Here is a 26,948-nt window from a genome sequence, read left to right on the forward strand (position 1 = left end):
CCTCCCCCGGAGACAACAATGGATATAAGGAAAATGGTGATTTTCAAAATTTTTGATCTTGCTAAAACCAGAACAGACTTTCCTGGGATCAAGAGAAGGCACTTACGATATTTAGCAGGGGAATGCTCTTGGGTAAGTCCAGCTGCCGCAAACAATGAAGGTGTTAATTTCTCAATAAAAGATCACAAGAAGCTCAAATAATGGAAAGCTCTATACCTCAACATAGGTGTGTCTGCCATCTTCCTCCAACATGATAAAATATAGTTACAGATAGTTCATGTTGAAATGATGTTAAGAGTCAGCCAACACAAAGACACTTTAAACCTCTCTTAGGGTTTGTTTCTCTTTTTTCAAAAAAGTCCACAAGTACTAGAAAGTCTGGAAAAGGATAGTTAAGGTCTCCCAGGCCTGGTCAAAGAGTTTGCAGGGCCCAAAGCGGCATGTTATGGTTGGCTGCACCACGTGGCCAAGTGGCTTGCAGGTGGGGTGGGCGCCAGGCAGCACGGGGCCCTGAAGGCGCATGGCCCAAGGCAACCACCTTGCTCTCCTTGCCCTAAGGCCGGACCTGAGGTCTGCATACTCTCTCCTATTGCCACGTGTAATAACGGACCATCATCATCCTAATCAGTTTCTGTCACACACAGCCAAAGTTTCACCTTTCACACATGCAGAGAAATATAAGAAACTAGTATTAAAACATACATGCATCTTTGTATTAAATGCACTTTCAACTTAGTACATCTTCTGTTGTGGTCATGTAAAGAAGGGGCATCATTTGCATGTACGCTTAGTTGTGCAAAGTGGTGGAGTCTTTCTTGATTCATCATTGGGGTGGAAGGGAAATCTCATTTGGAGTTATAGAGTTAGGGAAGTCTTAGGGCATGTCTACACTGCCCAGCAATTTGGAGTAAATAACATTGTGTAACAAAGTGCTGCTCTGTATCTCTCGTGTATGGGTGCTGCGGTCACAAACTAAAAGGTTCCTAGTTTGAATTAATGCAGTCCTCTCCAGACAGAATTATATTAATGCAAAGTAGGAATCTTTTAGTTTGCACCTGCAGTACGCATACATGAGAGTTATAAGGTAGCACTTTGCTCACAGCTATTTGCACTGCTGTAATCCAAACTGCAGGGTAGTGTAGATGTGCACTTGGACTAAGTTTGATTGAATTGATCACAGTTGTTTGAGGAATACAGAATGGAAATAAGAAAATTCAATTCCTCATCAGGTGTCCTTGTCTTCTGCATCCTAATAACTTTATTGAAGGGGTTCTGAGAACAGGAAACCCTCTCTTTACATCCTCCAGCACACACTATTTTCTTAAGACTTTATCTGTTAGAACCCTCAGAGACCCCCTCAGCAGAATGTTCCTCTGCAGAATGTTCTGATAACAAGTTGTAGCCTCTGTGGCCATGTGACAAAGACACAAGACCCCGGTAAGATACTCTGTATTTCTCCCTTCTTCCAAGATCCACTTAGAATTTGAGTTGAATAGCTCTGTGGTAAGGCTCCTTCACCATGCCGAATACTTATACAGCAGACTGTATCGCACTGATTTTGCCAGCTGGTGGATCCTTTTGCAATTCTGACTAGATTTTCCACCACACCTTTATTTTTAATCCATCCCTTTTGTTATTCCACGGAGTTGCAGAATGTCCTTGTGGATCTGCACCTAGCATTTTGTAAGCTGTCTTCAAGTTCAGTATGGAGAAGCTATTTTGACAGGGTCGCTAGGATTGTAAAGCTATGTTCTGAACAGTATTTAAAGCATAATCGAGGTGAAGTTCCATTGGGCAGTGTCTATTTTCTTGGATTCCTTTGTGGACTAAGTAGAAATGTTTCTGTCCAGTGTTCTTAAAGACATAGGCAGTCTGTTAGTTTTGAACATCTTCCCCTTCCTTTTGGCATCTATTTCTATTATTTTTGTTTGTGCTTATTTTGGCTACAGTTTCTGGGCTTCATGAAGCAAGGTGCTCAATACTTCAACTCCCATTAAAATGAGCAGGAGTTGAGAACACTGAACATTTTGAAGGTTGCGTATCTGGCCTTTCTGCTTTGACTGAGGAGAGCAATAAATATTGCATGTTGGCTGGCTTGCCTTATTGTACTGATACCAAAAAGGGCTACTATCCTAGATGGTTAATGAGGAGTTTGATAGGTAATTTGAGAATTAGAGGTTGTAGTTCAGAATGAGTAGAAAGAATGTTTAATTTTGTAAAATATACTAGTTATCCAAAAATCATAGGAGAACATGTAGTGTAACAAATGTGGTTTTCAGATAAATAACTTCCTAGTACGGAAGAGAGAGAAAATCAGAAATGTGAAGTATATTATGCTGTATAAAAATCCCAAATGATAACCAGTGTCGTCATATTGCATCTGTTATTGGTGTTTTTTTAACTCAACAAAAATTGTGTGCAGCTTGACTCTAACATAAGAGGGGAATTAAAAATCATAATTCCATAGCTACACATCTGTGTTATCATATTAATTTTATTTTAACAAAATTTGTGAAATAGTCATGTAAAATGAAATTTTGTTCTCTGGTATTTTATAAATTAAAGAGGAATACTCATATTAAAAATCATGGCTTCCTACTTTTCTTGTTTGTGCTAGTGAAAATCTGTTGACATCAGTACAGTTAAGCCTGATTTACATCTTTGTAAGGGGAATGGAGAATTGAACCTTATGTGATTGCTATTTTTTTAAAGTCCTCATCTACTAAGTTAGTAAGAACATAAGAATGTAAGAACAGCCGTACTGGGTCAGATCAAAGGTCCATCTAGCCCAGTATCCTGTCTGCCGACAGTGGCCAGCACCAGGTGCCCCAGAGAGGGTGGACCGAAGACAATGATCAAGCGATTTGTTTCCTGTCATCCCTCTCTAGCCTCTGACAAACAGAGGCCAAGGACACCATTTTATCCCCTGGCTAATAGCCTTAAGACCATCTTAGATTGTTAAAATGGAAAGAGTTTTAAATATCTAAGATATTCTTTGCTGCATATGTTGCTTGTTAACTTTTTACATTTCTCTTTTCTTAGGAAAGGAAAGAGTCTACTTAATTTTATTTAATTTGTTACTGCTTAATCAATGTTGCTTTCAAATTTCCATATACCAACACAATGTTGTTCTGTTTGAATTGCAAATACCTAAATTCGATAGCAGGTATGACCTGCTAATTTCCCTTTTTGTAGCAACAAATAAATCCAGAATATAAAAAGCAAGATTTCAGTTACTTCTCAAACATAGTCTACTAATGATGACTTGCTATATTTTCTGTAGGAAAGTGTTTTTATGGAGACTGTAAATAAGTACATTTCCGTTGTTTTCCATTATTTTGTGCTTTTTGCAGTGTGTGAGATTAATTATTTGGTTTTACTGACTGTAGGAACATGTCCGCTGACATTAAGTTCCCTAATCTGAAAGTTTGGCTATAAAAAAGCCTGTATAATAATTTTTTTATTCCTTTCGTCTCTAGATTCTTTCCTCGCTGCTATTTCTGTGAATGGTGGGGTAGACATCTGGGAAAAACAAAAACCTTGGAACATTTATAAAATATCTTTTGCTCTTTTTGGCAGCTTTCAATAGCTTTTCTTTGTTTATATTTGAAAATATGGCTTCCTGTTGTTCCGCTTTTAGATGATTTCCTGAGCACTTCTCCAAAAGCATCTCTTGCTATACAGACCTCCTGAGTTTTTTATCCCATGATTGAGAATGAATTTTGTTGGCAAAATCTGTAGGGCTAGTATCTTCCTCTGCTGTTGGAACTTTTAAAACAGAGGTTCCCACATTATGTCTTAAATTGCTTTTTATTTTTAGATCCATTTCATGATTGCTTCTAGATATCATATTTAGTATAGTTACAAGTTCAGCACATCCTTCCTTTCCTCTAATTTTTCTATTGCTTTTTTCCCCAAACTCACCTTCCATGTTCTGCATTCTCCTGTCTTATGGGGAGACATGGTTATTTAATATTGAGAACCCCCTTCTTGCTTATAGCAGAGAAATAGAGCAAGAAGATGGACTCTTGTTTGTCTTGTGCTTATTTTTGGCTTTTTTTTTATTTGATTAATGACTGGTTCAGACATTTACATGGTCTTTTACTGGAGACAGTAGTAGCTATCAGAAGAGGCAGTTGGAGTTGGGCACCCCATCTTTCATGACCACTCCTATTCATTCCTGTTGTATGTTCATCAGGGGATGATGGGATTGCACTTTTGCACATGGATGCTCTACTGCTTCTTTCTTTCCTCCTTCCACTGCACTAAATACTCATGGAGCAGTATTTTCCTCGTTCAAGTTTTAGTTAAGATGAAATCTATAGGAAATAAAAAACATTTAGGGTACTCACTCATTTACTTTAACAATTAAAAAATGTCTTTGCATTAATTCTATTAAATGGGATCTACTCTCTCTGAGTACTCTGTGTAATGCCATATCATTTGGTTTGTCAAAATTCAATTTTTATTTTTATCATTTTGTAGGATAATACTGATGTTTGGTTCTGAGCATTTTAAAATTGTTTTTCAATTTTTCAAAGTTTTCATGGTGTGTAAAAATTTTAAAATAATAAAAAAGTGCCTAAACTCATAAGCTTCTGATACATATCAAGTGAAACCTATTCTTAAAGGTAATCTGGAAAGTCATCTGTATTCTCTAATGCTCTGTTTCTATTACAAAGTTTAAATCCCAAATATAACTGAAAATTGAGCAATATTTTGTTTTTTGATACTATAAATACTGTTAAGTATTTTATAAGTAGAGTCCTACAACACTATTTTGACTAACAACTACACTCTGTTAGTGTCAAAATGGGTCTGATGCATACAGGCAAGATAACTGAACTAGGAATGGGAACATAGTAAATCTAAAGAACACACTTAAACATTATATTTTAAAAAACAGAAAATCGCTGTTCTTAAGTTTTATGTTCCCATTTGTTTTGCTTGTACATACGAAACTGGACTGGTAACAAAATTGTAACATTTTTGCAAAGCATCTGGTATTTTTACATTCTACTGTCCTGACTTCCATATCCATTGACTAATGTAACATGTGTTTACATTTTTAAGAAATTGGGCTCATGCCATTTTTTAAATTATTTAATTCTTGGATTTTATATGTTTATATTTTGCCATCTCAAGTTTATCAGGGCAATTTTTTTTCAACAGAAGATACAATACCAAAGAGGGTGGTATGTCACTTCAGTGGAAAAACATATGCAGATGAGGAACGTTGGGACATCGACAGCTGCACACACTGCTACTGCCTGCAGGGGCAGACCCTTTGCTCCACTGTCAGTTGTCCTCCTCTCCCCTGTGTAGAACCCATCAACGTTGAGGGGAGTTGCTGTCCCATGTGTCCAGGTAATAAAACCATGGTGCTAAAATGTACAAGTTATACTGTTCTCAAAGGCTGTAATCAGGCATAGATTATTGTACCCATTTTGAGTGCTGGTTTATATTGAGCAACATATTCAAAGGATAACAGGGGAGCTGTGGCTTATATCACAAGAAACAGACACACACAGGAAAAGAACTCAGGAAATTGAATACTCACTGCAGATAGGAAAGCAGTGCACAATGGTGTATCGTTTAAATCTCACATGTCCTAAGGAAGAAATGTTAACTCAAAAGATTAATTGTTTTGTCATTGCTCTCTCTGAATGACCTTTCATAAAATTATTAGATCAGTGAAATACATCTATGAAGTGTGAGTGGAAATATTTTGATGTCCTTGCAGACTCCACAGGTGCCTAATGTTTCTGTTGCTTCACAAGTCCTGGATACTTTTTTCAAATTATTTATATTAATAACACAGTACATGGCTTATATGAGTACTTTTCATTGTAACATAAATGTAATGGGACAGTTTCTCAACTGTGCACCAAATGGAACCAAGGGACTTTGGTGCAGCTTCCTGAATCAGACTTAGTTTATTAGAACAATTATTCTTACTTATACCAGCTGTTAACCTCCAGAAGGCTACCTGACAGTCAGAGAGCTTCAGCCATGCCCTATGTCTAACTCTGTGATGCCCCTACATAAGGGGCTGCAAAGGAACCAGTCCTGCCAACTTTACACCAGCTGCAGTGATCCAGCTCCTTTCTTGGCCTTTTATGCCACTTAGAGCAGCACAAATGAACCAGATTGCACTAGATAATCTTACCAGATATATTCTATATGGTGAAAAGATATTTTCATTAAAAAAATTAGTACTGGACTATCCCATTCATTTTACATTGGGATGGTAGAGTAGCAATCACTGGTATCCTGTACATTAGGAAATGAAGTAAAAGATAGGGAGATCCATTGCACAAATAATAACTTTCTAAATGTACTCAATTAATAGGTTATAGCAGATAAAAAATTCTATAACACTAATGATGAACCACCAATAAGATCCACAGGGTTAAAAGGGTGCCAATACACAAGAAATATTTTCTGAATTAAGAGCCCAGCATCCATTCATGGCTACCACAATGTTCTGACTTCATGGACTTATGAAAAAATATTTATCTTATCTTACAGAGATGTATGTACCTGAGCCCACCAACGTCCCCATTGAGAAAACAAATCATCGAGGAGATACTGAACTAGAAGCACCAATTTGGCCTACACCTAGTGAAAATGACATTGTCCATCTCCATAGAGGTGAGAGCTGGCAGTGAGGTCTGTGATTTCTCAACATGTTTTAACACATGTTTAAACACATCCGCTTGTCCTAGGAAGAAAGTAAAGGTATAAATGAGCTATCTTTTTGATAGGCTTTCAGAGTATTTGGGTAAGATTGAGACATAATTTCTGTATGTTAAAAACCAGAAATAATTAAATCTAGCATTCCGTACTAGAAGCAGAATGCCTGAAATGTTTCATTCTGGTAGGAATGCATGCCCGTTCTTCAATTTTTAAATTATATTTATTTTAAAGTAGCAAAATAAAAATTTAAAATGAGTTCCAGTGTGTAATGTTAAAGAGATTATTAATATATACAGTTAGTTAGAAAACAAAGTACAGTAGACTTCCGATAATCCGGCACCTTTTGGACCTAGGTGGTGCTGGATTATCAGATTTGCCAGAGAATCGGGAGGTCGGGTACAGCTGCACGGCTTAACAGCTAGCCAGGACACAATCTTCCTCCCTCTCCCCTCCCCTTTCCTCTTTCTGTCTCTCTCCTCCATGCTGTAACCTGATCCTCCTTCCCCTTCACTGAAGCAAAATGCTCTTCTCCATACTGTAACATGATCCCGCTCCCCCGCTCCCCCCCCCCCCCTCCAAACCTTATGTTCTGTCTGGTTACTTTTTAATCAGCTGGTCAGGAGCGCTTGGCATTTTGATGCCGGAATATCAAGACTGCCGAACAGTTGGATGCCGGACTATCAGAGTTTTACTGTAACTAAAAAAATAGTTTTTTGAGTGCTTACTCACATCCATTCCTCATTAGATGTGTGTGCTCACCACATGCATTGCTTCCAGAAATCTTTCCCTCAGCAATATCTGTAGAGGACATAGTCTGCTTGCCCTCTAGATCAGTGCATGCATGGCATGGTATAAGGGACACCACCAGCACCCACCACCCTCAGTTCCTTCTCGTCACTAGTGACGGTGCACGGAACTGCTGTTGTATTGTACTGTTGGCCTTTGTTTCCCCCAGGCATTATGTCCAACCACAGAGGCAGATAATCCCATGGAACAAGTGTCTAGTATGATAAACAATGTTTGGAATAAAAAGTAAAATTAGTGTAGACGCTATTAAAACTGTTCTTTTGCTCAAGTTGAATGTTAAAGCACCAAAAGACATTTCTATATGGTAAACAGAATTCTGAATACTAAATTACTGGACTAAACCTTCACTGCAAGAAATATGCCTGTGTTTTTGTTCAGTCAGAAGCTGGCAATAGCCGCACATGTTTTTAAAGGTGTATTTTCTGTTTTCTGGCTGTTTAGGGTAATGAAATATTCATGCAAAATGTTGGCCCAAAGCGTCCTTGTTCTGTACTGTGGTTAAAAATGTGATTTTAGACCCATATAATCTTTATTGGAGAAGTTCAGCAGGGAGACTATGGATTTGTTGTCAGAGGAGATCAACATTTATTTTTAGGAGGACATGGTATCAATGTCCCCTAAGAAAGCATCTGTTGAGCTTAGAATCTCTCTCCCTCCCATCACACTGTTTCTTGTGTGTGTGTGTTTGTTTTTAAGTTACCAAGAATGTAGTAGCAGAGCAACTCTGGAGATACTGGAGTCCTCAGATTTTCTTGTATGTGTCACTATTGTTTAGGCTTGTGTGTAGTATCAAGGCTGGCCTATTAGCATTGGTCAATCTCCCCTTGGCAGACATATCAGCTTTGGCTTCAATTGTTGACTCTTGTTACTATTGTTACTCATCTGTGGATCTGGCAAGCTCAAGAGTTGCTCTTGAGTGACTTCGTTCTTTTCTTTTTGAGGGGACCAAGAGCTGACGTTCATTAGCCCTAATAGTTCTCTTGGCGAGGGTCATACACAAGTCTTGTCACCAGTATCAGTTGAGTATGTATCTGAAGCCATTAAGAAGAATAGTAAAGTCCAGGATGAGCACCCATGTGGCCCTACAATATGCCAACATATGGCTGACCTTGAACAATGTTTCCTCAGCTCTCACCCCCTAGCACTCTTACTCTACTTACACTACATTGATGACATTTTCATCATAGGGACCCACAGGGTGGAGATCCTTGAAGAATTCCACAGGGATTTCAACAATTTCCACCCCACCATGACCCTTAGCCCGGACCAGTCCACACGAAAGATCCACTTCCTTAACACTACAGTACAATTAAACAACGGTCACATTTCCACCACCTTATACCGGATGTCTACCGACCAGTACAGTTACCTATTTGCAGGGCTCGCCAACCCACAGTGAGCCCCACTCACCAGTTGCGCAGTTTGGCACGCTGCCCATGCACAGACCGCGCTGAGCGGCTGTGCCGGCTTGTAATCTACTCACCACGGGCGAGTAGATTACATTAATTGTCGAGCCCTGCCTATATGTCTCTAGCTTCCATCCAAGACACATTTCCCAATCAATTGTTTACAGCCAGGCCCTAAGATACAACCAAATTTGTTCCAATCCCACAGACAGAGACAAACACTTACAGGATTTATATAAAGCATTCTTAAAACTGAAATACCCACCTGGAGGAGTGAAAAAACAGATTGAAAGGGCCAGACAAGTTCCCAGACATCAGCTACATCAAGATAGGCCTTACAGAGAAAACAGGACACCACTTGTCATCACCTAGGGCCCCCAACTTAAACCTGTCCAATGCATTATCAATAATCTACAACCTGTCCTGGAAAATGACCCTTACTCTCACAGGCCTTGGGGGACAGACCCATCCTCGCCTACAGACAACCCTCTAACCTGAAACAAGTTCTTTCCAGCAACCATGCAGCACACCTCCATCATACTCACCCAGGAACCCACTCCTGCAATCAACTCCGGTGCCAGCTCTGCCCACACATCTATACAAACGACATCATTTTAGAACCCCTAACCACATAAGCCACCATATTAGAGGCTCCTATAACTCTACATTCACCGATGTGATCTATGCCAGCAATGCCCCTCTGCCAAACTGGTCTGTCTCTATGAGAGAATTAATGGACACAAATCAGATATCCAAAAAGGCAACACATAGAAACCTGTTTGTGAACATTTTAACTTGCCCGGGTACTCATTAATGGATCTCAAAGTCACTATATTATTTCAAAACAATTTCAAAACCCAGCATGACAGGGAAGCTACAGAACTTAATTTCATTTCCAAGTTTGATACCTACAACAGAAGTCTAAACAAAGACGTTGGCTGGATGTCCCATTATATTCCACATCCTAATGACATAAACAACCAAACAAAGGGTACTTAGAGTGGGTATTAAGTGCTCTTATCAGCTTCATTTAGCTCTGACAATTCCTTTCCCCTTCCTTTTCCTTCTCTCCCCCCATCTTGTCACTGTGCTATTTATTTGAAAACTGGACCCCTTAAACTCCATTCATCTGAAGAAGTGGGTTGTACCCACGAAAGCTCATGATACTATCTATATTTTGTTAGTCTCTAAGGTGTTGCAAGCCTATTTGTTGTTTTTTAAATTTTTCTTGTCTGAAGATGTCAGTCATCTCTATACCTCTTTTCATCCTACCTATATGATGGAGCTGGTTAGCTTTCCCAGGGTCTTTACTCTGGTTAGGCATGAATGAAAGATATGCTAAAATAAAGCACTACTAATGTTGAGAGAAGACTGTTACACTAGGGAAAATAGCAAAAGGAAATAGCAGAGGTTATATGTGCTCTCTCATTGGAGAGACTTTGCCTCTCTTTTGATCCATAGGGATACTCTGGGATTTGTGAGCTGCTTCTCTGTGCTCAGAGAGCAACAATTAAACGTGCCATCTTTTCTCCAGATGGGATTTCTGAAATTCTCTTTTCTTGGAGCTACTAATTTATTAGCTATTACTTCTGCCTCTAGAGTTAGTAAAATCCATGCTCTTATGTTAAACTCTGATCTTATTCCCTAATAAAACTGTTAGGGTACGTCTACACTAGCTCATTAGTTTGAGCTAGGTAGGGTAATTAGTGCAAGCGGAGTTGCAAATGAAGCCCGGGATTTAAATATCCCAGGCTTCATTTGCATGTTCTCGGGCACCACCATTTTTAAATCCCCCTTAGTCCGAACTCCATGCCCGTGAGGAGTAATGGTAGTTCAAATTAGGATCTTTAATTTGAACTACCTACTCCGTGCCACATGTAGCCGCGGGCACGGAGTTCGGACTAAGGGGGATTTAAAAATGGCGGCGCCCGCGAACATGCATTTGAAGCCTGGGATATTTAAATCCTGGGCTTCATTTGCAACTCCGCTTCCCCTTATTACCCTACCTAGCTCGAACTAACGAGCTAGTGTAGACATACCCTTATTCTCTAAGGGTACGTCTACACTTCAACTTTAATTCGAACTAACTTAGTTCGAATTAGTTAATTCGAACTAAGCTAATTCGAACTAACAGATCCAGACTAAAAAACTAGTTCGAATTAGCGTTTTCCTAATTCAAACTAGCATGTCCACATTAAGTGGACCCTGAACCGGGCTTAAGGATGGCCGGAAGCAGTGCCGGCAGGGCATCAGAGGAGGACTTAGAGCGTGGAGATGCTGTCTCAGGCTAGCTGAGGGCTGTGCTTAAAGGGTCCCGACCCCCACCCCGGACAGACAGTTCTCAGGGGTGCCCCGCTTGCACAGCAGTCCTGGCTTAGAGTGCCCTGAGTGCCCACACTGGGCACATCACAGCACTCGGCCATCAGCCCGGCTGCACTTGCCGCAGGCTGCCATCTGGGGAGAGGAGGCAATTGGGGGGCTGCAGGAGAGCTTCCACCCCCAGAAGCCTGCAGAGCCAGCCCAATCCTCCCCATCGGGGGCTCGTGCCCCATTCCTCCCTCACCTCCTTCCACCTACCCTTCCCTAGCCCCTCTTCTTGATGTACAAAATAAAGATAACGTGTCTTCCAAAATGGAATCTGTCTTTATTGAACAAAACTGGGGGAGACTGGGAAAAGGAGGTGGGAGAGGGGAAGAGAGAGACTGGGAGAGGGGAGGGCAACTAAAATGATCAGGGGTTGGGAACAGGTCCCAGATGAAGAGAGGCTAAAGAGACTGGGACTTTTCAGCTTAGAAAAGAGGAGACGGAGGGGGGACAGGATAGAGGTCTCTAAAAGTAGGAGTTGGGTGGAGAGGGTGCATACAGAAAAGTTCTTCATGAGTTCCCATAAAGAAGGACTAGAGGACACCAAAGGAAAGGAATGGGTAGCAGGCTTCAAACTAGTAACAGAAAGTTGTTCTTCACAAAGCAAAGAGTCAACCTGTGGAACTCCTTGCTGCAGGAGGCTGTGAAGGCTAGAACTGGAACAGAGTTTAAAGGGAAGTGAGATCAAGTCATAGAGGTTGGGTCCATGGAGTGTTATTAGCCAGGGGGTAGGAGTGGTGTCCCTGCCCAAGGTTTGTGGAAGGCTGGAGAGGGATGGCACGGGACAAATGGCTTGGTCACTGTCTTCGGTCCATCCCCTCCAGGGTCTCTAGGGTTGGCCGCTGTTGGCAGACAGGCTACTGGGCTAGATGGACCTTTGGTCTGACCCAGGACGGCCATTGTAAGCTCAGGGCTCAGGGTCGGGGGTCTCAGTGGACCCCCTTGATTCTCTTGCACACCTGCTCCTGGGTGGCCAGGCTGGCAGCTATCCTGCCCAAGCCGGCCACTTTCCTGTGCTTAGTGCGGAGGTCGTGGACGAGGTCCACGATGTCCGCACTAGCCCAGGCGGGTGCCCGCCTCTTGCGGTCCCAGGCAAGCTCCCGGGAGCCGCCAGCCTGGTCCCGGGAAGAGGGGGAGGGCTGGGGGGCATCGGATGGCTGGCTCGATCCGTGCCAGGTGCAGGGTCTGTTGGCTGGGTGCTGGCAGGCTTGCACCTGGCACGGGCACCGTAGCCAGCCCGTGCCCCTTTAAGAGGTCCGGGGCAGGGAGGGGGGCAGTAGAGTTTCCCTGGTGAAAACCTGGGGAGGGCTAGCCTCCCACTAGTTCGAATTAAGGGGCTACACACCCCTTAATTCGAACTAGCTAGTTCGAACTAGGCTTAATCCTTGTGGAATGAGGATTACCTAGTTCCAACTAAGCGCTCCGTTAGTTCGAAGTAAGTTCGAACTAACGAAGCGCTAGTGTAGCGCCTATGAAAGTTAGTTCAAACTAACATATGTTAGTTCGAACTAACTTTGTAGTGTAGACATACCCTCAGGTACCATGTGGTCGGTTTCGGGGGGGTGGGGGAAACAAGAGTTAACACGGCTACCCTTCTGAGACTTGTCTCTGTTCACTGTTTTTATGTTGATAGTCTCATTCAGACCATCTCCTAAATTTATTCCAAGAACAGTTAGCATTTTCATAATAATCAGTATATTCACCTACCAGTTTTCTCCTCCACACTCCATCATTCCAGCAGAAATAAAACTTAATGCCTTAGCTTAGATATTAAAAGAACTCTTATATTACTTGAACAGAATGAGACTTTTTAGGTCAACTTTGTGTTAATAGCGTTGGTGGCAGAGCTAATGTCAAATCGGCATCTTCTAGTATCTAACTGGATTGTGTAAGCTGTATGAAAGCAGCCTGAGAGATTAATAAACTGAATGCCACTTCAAACGTTTCAGGCCCTTCTACCAGAGCACTGACTTCATCAATGACATGCTTCAGTAAGGTCCTGCTGATAGATGTATAGCATGTACATGGTCTTTACTTCGTATGCTTACTAGACACTGCTCATTAGAAGCATTATCAAGAGTGGATACTTGAATTCGAAGAGTAATTGTACTATCTTTGTTCCAGTAAATTCCACACTGCCACCCCAACATGTTGATCTGTTTGCTAGACACCATTTGTGGAATTTACATGTATAGGAGTGTGAAGAAAAAGAAACAATTTTTCACCTCAGTAACAGTGGTTCTTTTAGATAAGTCAGTTTATGTGGATCTCACAACGAGCCCTCCATCCCTGCAGCTTGGAGTTTATTATTGACATTCCAGGCAACAAAAAAAAGTGTTGGTATGTGGGGTTGTTCTGCACTTGGGAGGAGTAGCAGGAGAACATGAGAATTGCATGTGTGACCCCTAGAAGATACCCCGAGAGGAAAAATTTCTGCTCTCCTGTGCAGGGGCACCAGCACATCATTAGTGGAGTCCACATGCACAGACTGTCTTGAAGAATCGCAGTTACTATAAGGAAAGTAACCATTTTTCCAGTGTGTGCCTCTATTGAAAGAATGCAGCTGAGGTGAGTCTCCAGGCTTCTCCAATAAAGAGCCTACCAAATAAACAACGCTGAGTCTTTGAAGGCAGGCACCATGATTTCTGTATTAATCAACCCATATGAAAGGGATGGCAAGAAGCAAAAACAATTTAAGGAAAAGCAGCATACATTATTATTTGCCTTAAAGGGGCAATAGGAAAATGGCCACAAAAGACATAGACCGGGTCTAAAGATACAGAAGTAATACAAGAAGCAAGTGCAAAGCTTGCAGTAACACAGGTCCTCAAAGATATAAAAGAAATGAAAATAGATACAATATTAGAAGAAATAAGTAGCTGTGTCTTATTTACATATGTAGTCATTTGCTGAAATAATTATTCCAGGGCCACAAAAACTGTGGCTAATAACAAATCACAAGTGTGATGCTCTCCCTCAGCATCAATACAAACATTCCAAAGATGTTTAACAAAAAAGTACAAGGCTGTCGTACTGACACTGATATCTCTATAACCCTATTCTTGTTTATGGCCAAGACAAAGAAGGAGCACTTTTGTTGGTAACAAAAAAAATAAAATGTTCACTCTTTCAGACATGAGTCATCTTCAAGCAGATTTCAGAGAAGGCATTGAATTGCACCCCAGTGAAGACACGTCTCTCAACTCTGTTGCCTGGGTGACAGTTCCCATCATGATAGCCCTAGTTCTTATAATAGCCCTTCTGCTTGTCAATCAGAAGAAGCAGTGGATACCAGTGTCCTGTTACAGAGCCCCAACAAAGGTACAGTATTAACATTTCTATTTCCAGATTTCTGCTTTTCTGGGGGGGTGGGGGTGGGGGAGTGGCTCCTGAAATATACTGTAGGATACATTTGAGTCCAATTAAAGTTAGCTAATTTAAATGTTTTTTCCTTGTCTCAAACAGTTTGCACTAATTCAGAACAGTTATGCTTATGTCCAATGAAATTCACCAGTTATGTACTCCATATACTATTGAATTTTAGGGAGGTACAAACCAAGCTAAGCATACAAAAAAGTGTGAGTGGATAAATGACTGCTATAATCATATTAGTGCAGACACTGATTGCATTTTTAAAATAGACTTCCACTAATATAATTACTATTGTATGCAGTACATGGAGTTTTTTCAAATTGTGTGTTATAAAAATCCTGAGAGTCTTTAAATTGCTTCATAGGATATGAATAAATGTTAATTAAATTGAAAACATTATTAGTGCATTGCAATTATAAAAAATATATGAAAGTTTGGAAATTCAAAGTTAAGAACTAGTTGAAAGAAATATTGTACTTACAGTTTCATAAACAACCTTAATGCTGACTCCATATAAAAACCCAATCTCCATAAAGTTACCAACAACTCACCTATCATACCACAAAATAAATGTATCTTGAGCCACATTTCTAACTACTTTATCAAGATATTCAACTACCTTATCAAGATTTTCAAAACCAACTATAGTAAATATGTATATAACCAAAGCTATTGGGATTAAGTCTGTTAGAATTACATTATTTTGGCACTGATTCATACAAGACATACCATGTTATTAACTTCCCTGTTCGAATAGATAGATGCTCCGTTATGCTGTCTGCTCACAACTGTGAATGCCAGTATCAGGTGAAACTGTCAGAAAACAAGGGCAGATACCATAAAGTGGTAGTATAGACCATAATTAGATTTCACCAAGCCAATAATAAATGCACTCCTGGATCTTTTTACCGGTATTACTATGACATCACAAACAATCCCCTTATACTTTCCAGTGTGGTCTGCCACTTATAGGGAACTTAAGTTGTATGACCACACAGCTGCCTAGTTAGTACTGCGTAGGCATTCAAGGCACCTGCACAGCCAGGAAGGAAGGCAACCCCCATCCTCAACCTAGCCTGCACCATGGTGGCAAAGAGGGGGACAGCCTAAACCAGAAGCCTCTCCCCAGCTCAAATGCAACCTCAACCTGAACCCAGACTCACCTCGCCATGAAGGGAGTGGCTTGGCCCTACCCATGCCCAAGCCTGGCCATGGAACCCCAACTCATGCCCCTGCCTCTGTCCCAGCCCTAAGCCCTTCATCGCTGACTTCACCCCAGAGCCCATACCCCCAGACAGAGCCCTTTCAACATAGCCCTCTGTTCCAGCTCTGAGCCCCTCATCCCTAGCCCCAGCTTAGAGCCTGCAACCCCAGCCAGAGACCTTGAACCCCAGCCCTCTGCCTCAGACTTCGGCCCCATCCCACACTCAAACCCCTTGGCTGTGCCCCTCCCACATGAATTTTATGTGAACCAATATGAAGGTGATATGTAAATAGATACTGTCTCTACACCAAACACAACACTGGCAGCCAGCTGTTCTAATAAACTAACTGAATGTTTACTAGCTAAGAAAGAGAAGTGAGCTATTCAGAGGTTAAAGCAAGTAAAATACATTAACAGGTGAGTCTAAGTTTATAAATCTGAAATGAAAGCAGAGATGCAGTAATGTGCTAATTTTCTATATGTTTCTCGGGGTTCCTTCTGATATCCAAATAGTTCAGAAATGCTGGATCCTTTATTGAATCATATTTATAGCTTTTCCATGCAGAAAGCAATGTGAAAAGAATCTTTACTCCTTCACAATTTCTTACTTTAAAATTAGCATTTTCTGTTACAATCAGGAAGTCATTCATTAGCATTTCCAAGGTTCCATTCATATTTCATTAATTCAATGAGATATACACAATGTAAAAGGTAATGTAATAACAAATAACAATCCTTCATTAGCTTTCCTGACATGTACACATCATGTTGATTCTTACCACATCTTTGATTAGGATTCCTAGGGGGCTGCGCTCTATGCTCGCCAATCCCCATCTTGCTTGCCACTTTCGCGGCCAGAGAGCCTGTAAATCTTGCACTGAGCCCAGCTGTGCTCTCCATGGCCCCAAGTCCCAAGCTACATGTTCCTTGTCTCTTACAGTCATTCTACAAAGTAGCATGTAAATGCACAGTGTAGCAACTGGAGAGAAACCTGCGGCCCATGGGCCACACACAGCTTATCAGAATAAGCCACACGCAGACCACCAGACAGGTTGTTTGCCTTGCATCTGCAGGTAGAGCCACCTGCAGCTCCTATTGGCCATGGTTCACTGTTCTCAGCCAATGGGAAGAGTATATAACACACAACAGATTAGGGAAGAAATATCTAGAACAGATAAGGGAAGAGAACACAGAAGCAGTGCCCAAATCTCTGTAAAAAAGGATATGTTTGCCCCACAGAGAAATTTGAGTAGGAACAGCTGTATTATATCTTCTCTAAATTTATCATTGGAGCAGATGAGAGAGTGTGGCAGATCTTCACTAATTTTCTGATTTCATATCACATCAGATGTCCCCTAAATGTAGTAAAATGTTACTTTTTGCATTGTTCTGTCAGAAGAAAAATCAAAGTTATTTAAAGACATATTCTGATCCTTTTCTCACAGTTAGAAGAATCTTGCTCTACAAATGGTCCTAATAACTTAAGTGGAACTACTCTGTATAGCAAAAATCTCAAAATCTGGCACCGAAGTTGAAAGGGCTATATCTAAGTTTAACTTATGTGAACAAGTGAATAAAGGTTTGCTGGATCAGGCCCTACATTTGCTAAGTAGTTGAAATCTACCAGAAACTTTGTTTTTGGTGTTATAACTAAATTTAGAAAAATCTATTACCTTATCCAGTCTTGTTTCAGAAGCATTTTTGTTTCAATATCTAACACCAGCATAGTGTGACACATTGGCTTAGATGTATGCAGTTTTCCCACAATTATAGGCAAGTTATCCTCTGGAGACTTCTGAATATGCAAATGGTCACATTTTATTCAAGATCTCACCTTTGTTTGACAGAGTTATTTCCTCCAAATATCCCTAATTCTTTTGTACTTCTGTCTGTTAGCTGGAGGATACTTACTAGTAAGTTTCAACAACTGGGACATTTCTTAGGATACTGTTGTACATATTCACTAGTCTTTCTGACACCCTGACTCCTCTCTGTTTTCTTTAGAGAGCATATTAACAACAGCACTTAAATCCCGCCATTGTTTGCTATCCACTCTTCCCCTCCTACATAATCATTCTTAATTATAATAATTTATATTGTTTCTGTATACAGTGCAAATGATACAAGAATGAAAATAAGGTCTCTGGTGTAGAAAGGTTACAATCATTTTTGTGCTTGAGAGTTCTCCTGTTCCCTATAATAATTTTCTTTATAGATAGTCTTGAGCAGATAGGCCTTTTTGGATCCTCAGTATTCTATAGGTCAGTGCCCATTACAGTTCTGTATGGGACACGATTTTCCTCGCTTTATGGCATATTGAGCATGTGGCTTCTCACCATTAAGAGAAGCAGATGAATAATTCTCACAGTATAACTACATTAGAAATCATACTTAAAGATAAATCAATTAAGAAGCCCTTTATAATTGTAACAAATCAGATCGCTGAGACTGACACAAGCCTTTGATCTGTTATTCTTTTTGAAGTCTTGCCATCAATGCATTAGTCACTTCAGCCACATAACCCTGAATCTCTGCAAAATCCAATAAACATGATGGTTTTCTTTCCCAAAAATGGAGTGTTTTTAGCTAGAAACCACAAGCCTCCTTTCATTTGAACTATTGGCAGCTTGTACGAGAGAAAACAACAGAAGGAAATGTCAGCCATAAAATTTTCATCCTACACAAGTGATGACATTTTACTTTATATCCAAAGCAAACTTATATCAGAATAACTTAAAAAATAAAACATCACTGTTTTAGGATACAGTTGACAGTACCAGAACAGAAGTCCTGATGCTAGCCATAATGATCCTAAAGAATATAGATAAATGGACATATTTAACTCTAATAAAAAAGGCTTAGAGATTTCATATAAGGCAAATTACATGAAATCAATCCAAAACCTCAGAGATCTAAGCGTTTTTTCTCTTTAATAGATGAAATGGAAACTGTACAAATTAATCTTACCAAAAATTGTATTCCTTAATATTGAAAGAGGAAGCAACTATAGATGAGCCATTATTTTAAATCTTTTTAATACCAAAGTAGATTTATACTAAGTGTGACTGGACAAGAGTGAGTTTGCTGTCTTTCCAATATAAAAAGAGGCTTTACAGAGAAGTGTAATGTTTTGGCCCTGATCCTTCAAAATTATCTGTGGATTGAACCTTTAGACCTACATTGAGACCTGCTAAAGTTAATGGGACTCAACACAGGCATAATTGTGTATTAAAGCAGATATTTCACAGAAACAGGGCATACATTAGAGACTAACAAATATATAGGATCACGAGTTTTCATATGTAAAACCCACCTCATCAGATGAGTAGGAGTGGAAATTTCAGAATCCAAGTTATACATACCAGCAAAAGCAGATTCCTGCCGATTGTAGAACCCATGTTAATGAAGCTAATTAAGTAGTCTGGATGTGTCCCATTCATCGATTTTGATGCGAAATCAGAATGTCAAAGGCATGGGAAATTGGCTTTTTATTTGTTAACCAATTAATATCTTTATTGAAGCCCAGATTGACAGTGTCAGACTTGTAAATGAATTCCAATTCAGCAGTCTCTCTCTGAAACTGGGTGGTAAAATCCCTTTGTAGAAGAATGGCTACTTTTAAATCCATTATTGAATGTCCAGGGAGGTTAAAATGTCCCCCTACAGGTTTGTGTGTGTTACCATTCCTGATATCTGATTTGTGTCCATGAAGTCAGTTGAAACTGGGTTCTCTTCACCTTTGAAGAAGCAAGTACTAAGTGTCTCAGATTGGGTGCCTAATTACTAAGGAACCAAAAATTAGTGGATAGTTTTGCAAATTTCAAGTGAGCACAAAAACTTCTACATCCGGGGCAACTACTGAGTAGAGAACCAGCCACATCACTGGACCCCCCCCCCTTACCTCTAGCCCAGGGGAGAACCTGGACAACCCCCCCACACACACACACACACCAGATTCCACCTGCCCAGCCCTTTCCCCACCCTTGCTCCACCACTGCCCCATCACTCCCCCCCCCCCACCTCCTTCCCCGAGTGATATAGCCTGGGGGTCTAGTGAGCTGGTGTTATAGCACTGGGAGTAGTGGTCCCACCCCCTCTAACCCTTGAGTTTGGGGGCCATATGCCCCCTTCCCCTCCTGGCTTAATCCATTGGCAGTTCCAGGCATCTCAAAAGAGAACATGCAGCAGACAGGGCTATTGACCCTGCTTCCTGCACTGGCCCAAAGATTAAGACCCACTCCCTCCTCTTCCTACAAGGAAAAAGACTGAGCTTTATAAATGAGTGTAATATAACAGCAGATGTGCTGCCTTTTTTCCATTAGAGAATTCTGAGAAACAGAATACCAGTGCTCCCACAAGAGTCACAGCTCCATGAAATTTGTAATCTGTATTATATCTAACAGGCACAGCCTAGCCTGAATTTATAAATATAGTTGTCATTAAACATATAATGTAAAACTATATATTTATATATAAATAATAGAGATGTTAAATATCAGTTAATTGAATAGTTGAGTAACCTCATGAATTCTTATTGATTAGTCAACTATTCCATAGTCCCTAGGGCAGGGCCGGCAGCCAGTGTGCTCTGGCCTCACTCCCTAGGAGCCCCCTGCCACTCTGTGCTACTGCCTCTACATCAGAGGCAGCAGCGTGGGGTACCAGGCAGGAGTTGATCCGCCAAGGGAGCCAGTTTAAAAAACAGCTCCCCTCGCAGACCAGCTGCCTGTCGCCCTGTGCTGCTGCCTCTGACCCTGTCTGGGAGGTGGGGTCTGAGCTCTTGGACCCAGCATGAGCCAGAACGTAGCCAGGCTGCCTGCCCGCCCAATTCCTAATACACCTTAAATGCAGAGCCACAGTAGGGTTAGGTACCAGACCTGTCGTGAGCCAGAACTGAATCAGGCTGCTGGACAGTCTGCTAAAAAATTTACTGGTAGGGGGTGGGAAATGTGTGTAGTCTATAGCAGTAATCTATAAGCATTTGCTAACTGATTGATTGACTACACTAGTAATCACTAGGGTTGCCAGGTGTTCCATCTTGACCCAGACCGTCCAGTATTTTCACCTCCTGTCCGGTAAAAAAAAAATTAGAAAATACCGGACACCTAAAATGTCCGGTATTTTCTGATTTCACCCTTCCCCACCCCCCCGACAGGAGGCGAAAATACTGGACACTTGGCAAACCTACACACACTCAGCAACCAGGCCCAGCCCCCGGGCCCCCCACTTTCCACAGGGAAGCTGTCTTCTGGCTCGGATCAGGAAAACAAGTTGGCTGCCAGCAACAAGCCTCAAAGGCTTTTTTTAAAGGGGCCATGATGGGGATTTTGGGGGGGGGGGGGGGGGTCTTTTTTTTTTTTTTTTTTGCTTCAACAACTTTGGTCTCACCCTTTTTTTTTCCTCAATAGAATTTTCCCCCTGTGTTTTTTTTGGGAGGAGGAGGTAGTTCGGTATTTTTAGTTAAACCATCTTGTAACCCTATACATCTCTAATAAATAATAGTAAAGGTAGCAGAGTTCTCACCACATCTTTCAAGATGAAAAGGATTCATTTGGTTGCTTCTGGTCTTACACAATTATATACTTGTAGCTGAAATGTTGCAGTCCTTACTCAGGTCTTACTCAGTCTATGGGAGTCTTGACTTAGCAAGGACTGTAAAAGTTATACCTTTGTAACAAAGGAAAATAAACAGTTTAGTATGATTTTGTTTTTATAAACTTTCTTTTTATGACCTGAGTGTTTTTTGTTGTTGTCTTTATTTTTCAACAGTCTTCTTGCCTAAACAATCAGCTTGTATATGTGGACTGCAAGAAAGGTACCATGGTTCAGGTGGATAGTTCTCAGAGGATGCTAAGAATTGCTGACCCAGATTCAAGATACAGTGGATTCTACAGCATGCAAAAACAGAACAACCTACAGGCAGATAATTTCTATCAAACAGTTTGAAGAATTGCACCTTTGCAAAGGATTTGCGAGAGAGAGAAAGGAGAGAGAGAGAAAGAGAGACTGTCTGCTATTAAAATAAAACTAGAATTGTGCACTTGCTTAGTGGATTGTATTGGATTTGTGACTTCATGTACAGCTCTAAGACCTTACTGGGATGGGCTCTGACTCCTGCAAAGTGCCAGAAAAAGCATTCCCACTTTTCCTTGCGATAACTGACCAAGAGTTTTCTCAGAACCAAAGTTTTAAAACTTGTTAAGATGTATTTGCTTGTAACATAGCTATAGAGATTGTGTGGGAGGGGGAATTTGGGGCTGGGGAGTGAAATGAGAGAAAGCTTCAAAGAAGAAAAGCTGGTCACGCTTGGCTTGGGGAGAAAACAAATAAGGAAATTTGCCAAGCATCAGGATGGTGGCTTTTCTTGTTGCTCTGAAACTGCATTTGTTGCAGCAAAGCCTAACCCCACATGGAAACAGAAAATAGAGGTCTGATTTTTTTCCCAGCTGTTGCTACAAAAGTATACTCCTAGAACAGAACCTGTCATGTTACAGGTGTGGTGTAGCATATATTTTTCTATATGATGATGACAAGCTGCAGTAGTTAATGAGATAGCAAGGAAAAGGTTATAGCAGAATATAAAGGGTGGGTTTATTAAGGATGTATAAAATTATACCTTGTGCTGCTTTTTGTTTTAATTTTGTTTTCTGCAAAGCTGATTGGCCAGAGTTTGGCAGAATTAGCAAATGACTGAGGCCTAAATAATTCCTGATCTGAGCACTGGATCTTTTGACAGCAGTATTGAAGGCAGGAAGGAAGGAAGGCAGGAAGGAAGGAAGGAAAAGTCAAGAACGCCATGCAGTTCCAGGGGCTTTTGTTGTGTTTTTGTTTTGTTATTTTGTATTAATCTCTGGTTGTTCATACAGTTTCAGTGGAGGGGGAGGAAAAAATATTTTTGTTGGACAAAGCTCTTGCTTTTAAATGAAAGAGTAAAAAAAGAGACTGTTTTAAGGTTTTTTTCCTGATTTTTATTTACTGGTTATGCAGATTAGAAACTACTTCCATGCTAGGAAGCTACTAATTTTAATTGTATATTACTCAAGCACCTTTTTTGAAGCTCAGAAAAAAAGGAGATCATGCTTCTTTAAACGTTAGCATTATAGGAATATTTATGTAAATATAATTATGCTAAAAACAACAAAGTATTTGTCTGTGTGTATATATGTGCACATATATATATAGTGTGTGTGTGTGTCTACACACACACACACTATATATGCATATGTATATATACAGTATATATATAGCATCTATCTGTATATATACAGTATATATATAATTTTCTATTTTTTTCTTGTTGAATGTATTTTTATCTGAGAGAGATTTTACCCAGAGCAGAAACAGATAAAACAGGCATTCCATAGCAGTGCTTAATTGCTTGTGAGTTTAGGAAAGACAAGAGGAGCATCTCATTCTACCTACAGTTTTATTTGATTTGAAAGTGTTTTGTGTGTGTGTGTGTGTGTGTGTGTGTGTGCGCGCATGCGTGCACATGTATGCGTGTGTACACTTTTGTGTTTGCGTGTGTACAGTATGTGCACGATTATAGCAGTAAGCGTTGCTCTTGCTACATTTCAGGGTGTTTCTTATTTTTCTTTTCCTGCTTAGCCTTAAAAAGGCTTTTAATGAATGCATTAGCTAGAGACACTGATGGCAATATACATGCAGCACTAATCAACTCGGGTATGTCTACACTACCCCGCTAGTTCGAACTAGCGGGGTAATGTAGGCATACCGCACTTGCAAATGAAGCCCAGGATTTGAATTTCCCGGGCTTCATTTGCAGAAGCCGGCTGGCGCCATTTTTAAATGCCGGCTTGTTCGAACCCCGTGCCGCGCAGCTACACGCGGCACGGGCTAGATAGTTCGAACTAGCAAGCCATTCCGCACTATCTGTACGCCTCGTTCCACGTTCCACGAGGCGTACAGATAGTGCGGAATGGCTTGCTAGTTCGAACTATCTAGCCCGTGCCGCGTGTAGCTGCGCGGCACGGGGTTCGAACAAGCCGGCATTTAAAAATGGCGCCGGCCGGCTTCTGTAAATGAAGCCCGGGAAATTCAAATCCCGGGCTTCATTTGCAAGTGCGGTATGCCTACATTACCACCCTAGTTCGAACTAGGGTGGTAGTGTAGACATACCCCTCCTTAGAATAACACCATCAGCTCCTGGATTTTTTTTAAATTCAAACAATTGTTTGAAACAACTACTGGAATATTGTCCACTTAAAGCTGGAAGTTTGTAGCTTGCCTCATTTATAACTCTGACTGTATAGTACAAAGTTAACTTTCCAGACAGGTCTTGGCACTTTTATACTAATTACCCATTTGTGCATTGCCTTTTTTCTTTTACAAATGCTTGTCATAAAAGACACAAATACCCAGTATGCTTAATGTGAAAAGAAAATGTATTTTTTTGTAAAGGAACTCTCAAGTATTGTTGTAAATACTTGGTCGGAGGTTGCTGAACTTTAAAACTGAAAAAATAACCTAATTTATTATTATAATGACCTAATTTATTAATCTGAAGATTAACAATTTTTTTTGTTTTAGAATATCATAAAGGTGTTCTAGCTGTTTTCATCAAAGAAAAAAATAGGTGTATCATTCAGGGTTGACATTTTTCTGTTTATATATGACTTCAGTTTCCAAAAACAAGAAAGAAAAAATGTAGTCCTCCCAGCATTTTGTACTCGATATGATATTGAAACAGCTATGTTTCTGTCCAGTTACTACAAAGATTCTGTCAAGACAAATCATCCATTCCTTGCATAAGAGAAAGCAGTCTTTATCCATAAATTGTAAAAGCTTGCTTTTGTTTTACAATCAAGGCCATATTCTGAAAATAGGATATAGGACATGGTGTAAAATGTTTTTTATTTTATTATTATTATTATTATTTTAAAGATATGATTTATCCTATGTGCTGTATCCATTTACACTCTTTTACTTTGGTTCCTGTTGTGCTCTTGTAAGAGAAATGCAGATATAATTTTCTGAAAAATAAAATAGATGCATATGTGGCACTCGGAGTGCACTGCAGTTCAGCAGATTGCTTGTTTACTTTTTTTTAAACTGTAAGGCGGTTTCTTGTAATTTGGCTCTTGGCAGCACAATAAAAATTTTAAACCTAATGATGCACTTTTTTAAAATGTTCATATGTATGACTACCATAAAATGTTTGAGAATAGTTTATAATTTATTTACTCTGCAAATATTATAATTATATCTTATTTACTCTGATTTATTTCTGTGAGATTTTAATTTGCACATTATCTTTCTCCTCTAAAGCAATTTTGAACCAAGACTACTAAAGACCTTTGAGTTGGGGAGGGGGGTTCTCTAACACACCAGGTTTGAACTGAAGAATTTTCACATGGTATTGAGAAAATGTTTGTGGAGTCTTAGCAGTAAAATTGTGGACTATATCAAATTTTACCTCATCTTACAGACTGAAATGTCTCAAATCTTAAACTTTTAATACATATTAACATAAGAACTACCATTCTGGGTCAAACCAATGGTCCAACTAGCCCAGTGGACAGAACCAGAGCTTAGATGGATGTGTTTTAAAAAAAAAAATAATAAAAGCTGGGGGGGGGGAAGCTGGGGTGATTCTCCCATCTTCGCCTCCCAGCTTGTATCAATCAGAAGCTTGGGGTTGCATCCCTAACCATCTTGGCTAATAGCTGTTAAAGAACCTGTCCTCGGTGAATTTAATTCTTATTTGAACTGGTCCACATTTGGCTATCACAACATCCTAAGAGAACGAGTTTCATGGGTTATTTGTTCATGGTGTGAAAAAGTACTTCCTCATATATTAAACCTGTTGCCTACTAATTTCATAGATCATCCCCTTGATTTTTGTAGTGTAGGAAAGAGTAAATTACACTTCCTTAATTCATGTTTCCCGTGCCATTTGTGATATTGTAGATCTCTACCATATCCCTCCTTAGTCGTCAGTTTTTTAAGGTGAGCAGCCCTAACCTTTTTAGTCTTTTATGGAAACCATTCCATACCTTTGATTCTCTCTTGCCTTATCTGAACCTTTTCCAGTTCTACCATATTCTTTTAAGATGGAGCAACCAGAACTGAACACAATAGTTACAGTGGGGATAGATCATGACTTTATATAGTGGCATTATATCTATTATATTTTCTACTCCTAGTAGTTCCTAACATCCTGTTAGCTTTTTTGACCACTGCTGCACACTGAGCTGAAGTTTTCAGAGACTGAGTTTCCATGGTGATTCCCAAGATCTTTCCTGAGTAGTAATCGTTAATTCAGAACCCATCATTTTGTGTGGAAATGCTTAACAAATGCATAACAAGGAAATGCTTGTGAAGGTATGCAGCCTTACATGCCCTCTATCCCCAAGATTTCTGCCAGGGTTTGCTGGCCAGACCAGCTCCCTATACAGCAGCTCCTAGTGGTGTCCAGGAGAGGCAGCAGCAGAGAGCTTAGGAACTGCAGAGAGGAGCTATTGAGGATAAAAAGAGGGGATGTGCCTGTGGGAGGGGTGACTCAAGCTGTGCAAGAGGGAACTTTAAATTGTGCTTCCCTCCTCGCCCCCAGCAGATACCAGTCATCTCTGCATGTATAGTGGGGATCACATTTTTCCAGCATGTATTATTTTCCATTTATCAACAGTGACTTTCATCTGTTATTTTGTGAGATCCCCCTGTAATTCTGCATTTAGTTCTTTGGACTTAATATCTTGAGTAAGTTTGTATTATCTGCAGACTTTATCATTTCATTGTTCACTCCATTTTCCAGCTCATCAGCACAGTACAGATCCTTGTTGACTTCTCTCAGTTGTAAAAACTGACCAATTATTCCTACTCTATTTCTTTCAAGTGATTACTGATCTGAACAGATCAAATGAGTTATGGCATGTTATACCATAACTAATTCATTTTCATATATGCTTTTCTTATGTGCTTGTTGACATCCTCAAAGAATTCGAATAGATGGGTGAGACATTACTTTCCTTTACAAAAGCTGTATGTATTGATTCTGTTCCCAAAAAATTGAGTCCGTCTACATGTCTGATGTTCTGTTCTGTACTATACTTTCTCCAGTATTGAAGTTAGGCTTT

General features: G+C 40.2%; 1 protein-coding gene and 1 long non-coding RNA gene across 8 annotated transcripts in view; one reads left to right on the top strand and one right to left on the bottom strand.

The window, feature by feature from the left end:
- CRIM1 (cysteine rich transmembrane BMP regulator 1) overlaps nucleotides 1–22,730 on the top strand; it is a 336,829-nt gene extending 314,099 nt beyond the window's left edge. For all 3 annotated transcript variants that reach the window (XM_075924932.1, XM_075924933.1, XM_075924934.1), the window contains 4 exons: nucleotides 5,173–5,367; nucleotides 6,532–6,654; nucleotides 14,410–14,597; nucleotides 21,622–22,730. In XM_075924932.1, the coding sequence (XP_075781047.1) occupies nucleotides 5,173–5,367; nucleotides 6,532–6,654; nucleotides 14,410–14,597; nucleotides 21,622–21,798 (683 nt within the window). In that variant the 3' untranslated portion in view covers nucleotides 21,799–22,730. The remainder of the gene's footprint in view (nucleotides 1–5,172; nucleotides 5,368–6,531; nucleotides 6,655–14,409; nucleotides 14,598–21,621) is intronic.
- Nucleotides 2,342–26,948, bottom strand: part of LOC112547155 (uncharacterized) — a 31,828-nt gene continuing 7,221 nt past the window's right edge. For 2 of the 5 annotated variants that reach the window (XR_012902848.1, XR_012902852.1), the window contains exons 3-5: nucleotides 21,376–21,519; nucleotides 15,378–19,635; nucleotides 6,589–6,724 (exon numbers count right to left, since the gene is read on the bottom strand). This is a non-coding gene — a long non-coding RNA (uncharacterized LOC112547155). Of the gene's footprint in view, nucleotides 4,320–6,588; nucleotides 6,725–15,377; nucleotides 19,636–21,375; nucleotides 21,520–26,948 lie in introns of those variants that run through there. The other 3 variants (XR_012902851.1, XR_012902850.1, XR_012902849.1) reach the window with 3 other exon arrangements.

Source organism: Pelodiscus sinensis, chromosome 3 (assembly GCF_049634645.1).
Source record: "Pelodiscus sinensis isolate JC-2024 chromosome 3, ASM4963464v1, whole genome shotgun sequence".
NCBI classification, from domain to species: domain Eukaryota; kingdom Metazoa; phylum Chordata; order Testudines; family Trionychidae; genus Pelodiscus; species Pelodiscus sinensis.